Raw genomic sequence first — 5,760 nt, forward strand, 5'->3', positions numbered from 1 at the left:
GTATACCCTAGCTTGTCGTGCATTCTTTCCAAAAATCGGGACTTTTTTAAAACGCCGCGGGACGCGGGACAAATTGTTAAAAATTGGGACTGTCCTGCCAAAAGCGGGACGTCTGGTCACCTTATTCTTGATCCCGCCTGAAAGCCAGGAAAATCTATACATAGGCACCTATGTATATAGATACACATACGCGCACTTATGTGGTCTATTTAACTTTAAAAATTATTTTAGAGAGGAGATGGAACTAAATCGCCACATCAGGTGGGAAGCAAAGTACGGGGAAGCAGTTACAGCTGCGGTACGCTTAGAAAACGGCCTGAAAACCCCTAGGAGCCCAAGTACGAATGGAAGCTGAAGAGAGACAAGGGCCTCGCTGTTGACTGGAGAGAGCCTGTTGCAAGAGCTGGCCCCCTGAATGTGGACGTCTAGCCTCTAAGGCAGGAGGGAGCCAGTTCATTAAAGTGAAACCAATCCACAGAACGGTTTTCTGGGCATGAAGTCAACATGCTTCTAACAAATGACTGAGCTGTGGATTCCCAGTAATGTAGGCTGGTGGTCTGAAAACAGTGTCACCACCCTTTTCTCCCACAGAACGGATGAGGTGGGAGGCCTCTGCTTGGCACTCAGTGGGTGCTCCATCCACACCTCTTGGGTGATTCCTGAGCAGCCACCAGTTCACGAAACGTATCCTGGCCGGGCACCACCCCTCTCTGCAGAGCACAGCCCCTCGGGTGGGGCTGCAAATTGAATGGAACCCTGAACACCCCGTCCTACACGGCTGGGAAATGAAACCCCACAGCAAGCCCATTGCCTCCGGATCTGTTCTGACTCAGAGACCCTGCAGGGCAGGACTGCCCCAGAGGGCTTCCAGCTATAATCTTCACGGGGCAGAGGGCCCGTCTTTCCACCGCAGAGCGGCTGGTGAGTCAAGGCCCGTGTGATTCATTGAGGTCCCTGGGTCCAGCTGCATGGACAGAATCTATTTCTCAGAACTTTCCACGGCCACCCTTTTCTCTCCAGCACTCTTCCCAGCCACCTCCTCCTCCCGCCCCACCTCCTTCTCTCTGCACTTTCTTTCTGCTTATCCGTCCTGCCTGACGCGCTCCGTGTACTGACAGAAAGGCACATGTGGGGACTTCTCTCCTGTTTCAAGATGCTGCTTTGGCACCCACATTCCCAATGCTGGGCATGGGTGGGGGCTCAGATGTCCTACCTCATTTGCATCATTTTAGTCACCCACGATGATGGCGGCATTTCTAATACGGTGTTTGCTTTGAGAGTTTGGCTCTTACTTTAGAAACTGCCTTGAGGAGGGAGAAGCTTCTGTTTGACGCCATATGATTCTGTGTGTACGCATGCATTATATGTGTGCATGCAATATATGTGTGTGCATATATCTATGTAGGTATAGGTACTTATACACATCTATACTGGGGCAGAGAAATAGACACACGGTGTACACGAGGACTGCTCGCGGAGGCTTTCGGAGTGCTGCCGGATCAACAAGAGGAGGAGGAAAACAAACAAAACACTGCTTTGCAGGTGTTTAACATGGAAAGGGACATTTATTTTTGTCTGATTTGTTGGAGAAAGGTGTGGTCGGAAAGAGACAAACATGAGCAGAAAGTCCAAGGACAAGTGTCAGTGGTTCTTGCGACCAGGAGGACCTAATGAGGGGCTCCATTCTTCCCACAGTTTGTTCCCAGGCTGGGTTTCGGGCTGAGGAGCGGCCTCCCCCTTGGGGCAGAGGGTCAGTCCAGGGCGTGCCATCTGTGGCCGTGGAGTGCAGGCTGTCCACAGGGTGGCCAGCGCCCACCCTGGCCACTTCTAGTCTCGCTCGTACAGCCGCCCATAGAGAGCCGCTGTCACCAAGCCAGACGACAGCCCGCTCTTCCTCATGAAATAGTGGTCATTCTCCCAGCCTGCCTGGTCAGGGGTTTCCAGGGTCATCCCCGAGGTCAGAAACAGAGGGAAGATGTAGGAAGTCGTGAAGTTCCCCCAGAGGTGGAACTCAAATAGCCCCGTGGCCTCGACCACCTCCTGCCCGCAGGTGTCTAAGCCGAGGCCCCCACACTTGACCAGGGCACAAACCTGCACGTAGTATGTGCCGTGCACCGTGTGGAGGCCATCGAAGGCCCCCAGGGCGTACAGCTCAATGGCCGGGCCGGGCCGCTGATACAGCAGGTTACAGCACAGGCTGTTGGTGCAGACATGCAGGTGCCCTTCCTTCCCCCATACGGGGACCAGGGTGAAGTTGTCGTACATCATCTCCGAGTGGAACGTGGGGGCGCTGTTCATGTTCCACCTGGTGGCTCCTTCACAGCGCACCTCCTGGGCATCCTTCTCGCAGGATGGGTCGCCTGTCAAGATCTCTAAAAACTTGGCGTGGGACGACCCCGCCTTCCCGCGTGCATTCTCCATATCACTGTGGCCCAGTGGGTATTTGGGGACTTGGGCAATGATGAGGTGACCTTCGGGGCTCTCCATGTCGTGGTACCAAAAGGACTGCAGAGGGGTGTGTATGCCACTCCCTGTCATCCCCAGAGATGGATGGTGGATGTTCGCTGCCAGCAGGTTGATGCCCAGGGCAGAGGCGAAGCCTTGCTGGATTTCAATAGCTGCCAGGAGCGGGAGCTGGTTCATCCAGGCGGTCGGGTACACGACGTGCCTCACCTCCGGGTCTCTGAGGGTGTAGATGGCAGGGTCGAAGAACAGGATGTCGAAGCAAGTGAACATGCCGAACTTGCCAGCAAAGGGGGTATCGAAGGTGATGTGGTCCACTTTGGGAGGGGAGTCAAAAGCGGCCTCGAAGTAGAGGTTGTGTTTGCGGTAGCGGTCCACGAGGGTCCCGTTGTCACTGAAAACCACGTCTGTGTTAAACTGGAACCGGCCGTCCTCGGGGCACCCTGCGTCGCCCAGGTGACAAGGCTCCTTCGTGCCCAGATTGGCCACCAGGAACATCTGCCCCCTGATGGCCATACAGCTCAAGCGCTGGAGGACCTGGAGGAAAAGGGCACATGGGTGAGTCCCTGCACTCCTGCCTGCGGCCTCGGGCTCCCCAGTGGGAGAGGGCCTGTGACATGTCTGTGATACGGAGATGCCCACCACTGAAAACGCATGCGGATGGGAGAGGTGTTCACAAAAGAAGAAAAACAAATGGTTGACAGACACCTGAAAATATGTCCGACCTCGGTAGTAATATTCCCCAAACCTCCAAACTCACTAGAACTGCCCCTGTGGGATCCCAAGACTGCCACTCTCTCTGGGAGCAGAAAGCCCGGTTTTGAACTGCTGAGTTTGCAGCCCAACATGTAACACACGACACCACCAGTCTGTTAACTGCAAGGCTAGCAGTTCAAAACCACCAGCCGCTCTGTGTGGGCAAGACAAAGCTTTCTACTCCTGTAGAGTTATGGTCTGGGAAATCCTTTCCATGGAGGGCAGTTCTACCCTGTCCTACAAGGTCGCACTCTGAGCGGGAATTGGCAGTGAGACAGATGTACAGAATAGAGTTGAATATCGTAGGAGCTACACCGAACCGCCGACAGCATTTTCTCTCGGTAGGGCAGGGGGGTGGGAATGGTTTGACCTTTAACTTTGTGGGTGGTTTGTTTTTTCACGAACACGTGTCCATGTAGCCTTTGTTTCGGAACTAGAAAGATCCACAGCTGAGACCACGCCCTGGCATAGCAGACCGTCCTTCACAGAAGGAACGAGGAGGTGGCCAGGCTTCTACGCTGGATTAGGCCTCCCTTCAGTCTCCGCTAACGCTGGCCCGCCCTGGGCTCCTGGCTCGAAGGCTGGACGCCGCACGCACCTCCGTGTCATTGAAGCGCTGGGTCTCCAGGCATGGGTTCCACCTCACCGACTGGGGCGCGGGCATGAAGTCCAGGAACGGGTAGATGGAAGTTCTTGTGAAGTTGAACCCGTGGATGCCGTCTTCTGGAAACACTATCAGCTGCGCGCCCTGTGAGCGGAAGGATCAGAGAGGCTCTGTGAGGCGGCCGGAAGCGCCCCTCCTCCCCTAGTTCACGGCTGGCTACTTGACCACCCTGAGCCGTCACGACTGGAGGTACAGAGCAGGCGGCTGGACTCAACGGGGGTTTTAGTGCTGGGGAAGATGTCTCTCTGGGCCCAATTCCCAGAGAAGAGAGGCCAAGTCCTCTATCAACGCCCGCTGCCTGTGCCTGGGGGCCTGTGTGCTTGCCCCAGGGAGTTTGCCAGGGGACTGGTTAGGCAGGCTTTGGGGATCTCGGTGTGCACGGGGAGATGAGGTTCATTACGAAGGGTCCCGAGATGGGGCCCTTTAGCAGGTAGGTCTTTCTAGTTCCTGTGCACCAGAATTTGGGGGGGACTTGTAAAGCAAATGGCGATGCTTTGGCCCCATCTCTAAGGAGAATTCTGAGGACTGACAGCGGGTGAGTTGCTGGCAACGGTGTTTGCCGAAGGGTCCCCTGGGGACTCCAACGCACAGCCTGCTGGGCCCACAGTGCGTAGTTCTCAGCATGGAAACAGGGCTCACTCTACAGTGAAATTCCCCAACCGGGAATCCGGAGGTTCCCCTCAGATCCCCGACCACCCTCCAGGCCTTTCCCCAAACCTCAGGGACACCCTGGGCTCCGCTTGACGTCTGCAGCGAGCTAAGGCAATCCAAACCACCAAGCATCCCAGGCCGGGGCCCAGCGGCTCCCTTGTGCTCTGCTCCTGTTCAGGGGCTGAGAGGGAGGGGGGGCGCACCAGGAATCCTGAGTAACCTTCCCGGAATGCATGGCAAATTCTTCATTAGTTTTCCTCCTGGGTTATAACATCTTAAAAAGTTTAATTGGAGAAAGAGTTGGAAAAATATATAAAGCAATGATTTATAATACTAGAACATACTTGTTAATCTTTCATTTTCATTATGTTGTCTATTAAGGAGCTTCAAAAAGGTCATGGAAAACTTCCATTATCATTTTTTTAATCACTGTTTTGAGAGGCTCTTACAAATCTTATAACCAGCCACAATTCAATAATACCTAATTCAAGCACACTTATATGTTGCCATCATCATTTTCAAAACGTTTTCTTTCTACTTGAGCCCAAATTCCATTATCTTTTAATTCTATTTTTTTCCTCAAACTTGTTGAAGCACCCTTGGATATACATATTAAAACAAACAAAAAACCTCAAATTCACTGACACTATGTTGATACTGACCCTATAGGATACAGAACTAACGCCCCGTGGGTTTCCAAGGCTGTAAATATTTAGGGCAATAAATCCTTACTCACAGAGTGGGTGGTGGTTTTGAACTACTGACCTTGATTAATAACCTTTAATGTGTAACCCTCTGTGCCACCAACTCTCCTTTGGTATACACACACACACACACACAATAAAAAAATGAATCCAGGCTTTCAGAAAGAAAGGGGGAAAGGGACTATTCCAGAAGAGAGTTAAAAAGCATTTACTGTTGGAGCAGAGGTCAAGAGTAAACAAAGCTAGGGAAAAACCCAGGTGTGTGCTGTGGTGGGGAGTGGACTGAGTGGGTGGCAGACGGCATCAGAATGCTTGGAGAAGGCCAGCCTGTCCTCCAGGGAGGAGACCTTGTAGAGGGGGGTGTGTTAGTTCAGGCCAAAGGTCATGAACTTGGGAGTCAGACAGCAACTCCAGCCCGGGTTTGGTTAAGTCGTGCTGTGGGTCTGGTTGACAAGTACTTTGCTTACTCATTCAGGAGGCCCGGGATGGGAATCGGAGGGTCTGTGCCTGGCCTGGTGGGGG

General features: G+C 53.2%; 1 protein-coding gene across 3 annotated transcripts in view; it reads right to left on the reverse strand.

The window, feature by feature from the left end:
• Positions 1–1,545: 1,545 nt before the first annotated feature.
• BTD (biotinidase) overlaps positions 1,546–5,760 on the reverse strand; it is a 37,823-nt gene continuing 33,608 nt past the window's right edge. For 2 of the 3 annotated variants that reach the window (XM_045297517.1, XM_004704010.4), the window contains exons 3-4: positions 3,818–3,967; positions 1,546–3,000 (exon numbers count right to left, since the gene is read on the reverse strand). In XM_045297517.1, the coding sequence (XP_045153452.1) occupies positions 1,828–3,000; positions 3,818–3,967 (1,323 nt within the window). In that variant the 3' untranslated portion in view covers positions 1,546–1,827. Of the gene's footprint in view, positions 3,001–3,817; positions 3,968–4,600; positions 4,712–5,760 lie in introns of those variants that run through there. The other variant, XM_045297516.1, reaches the window with a different exon arrangement.

Source organism: Echinops telfairi, unplaced genomic scaffold (assembly GCF_000313985.2).
Source record: "Echinops telfairi isolate 266 unplaced genomic scaffold, ASM31398v2 ScPeMD7_7420;HRSCAF=8458, whole genome shotgun sequence".
Lineage (NCBI taxonomy): Eukaryota > Metazoa > Chordata > Mammalia > Afrosoricida > Tenrecidae > Echinops > Echinops telfairi.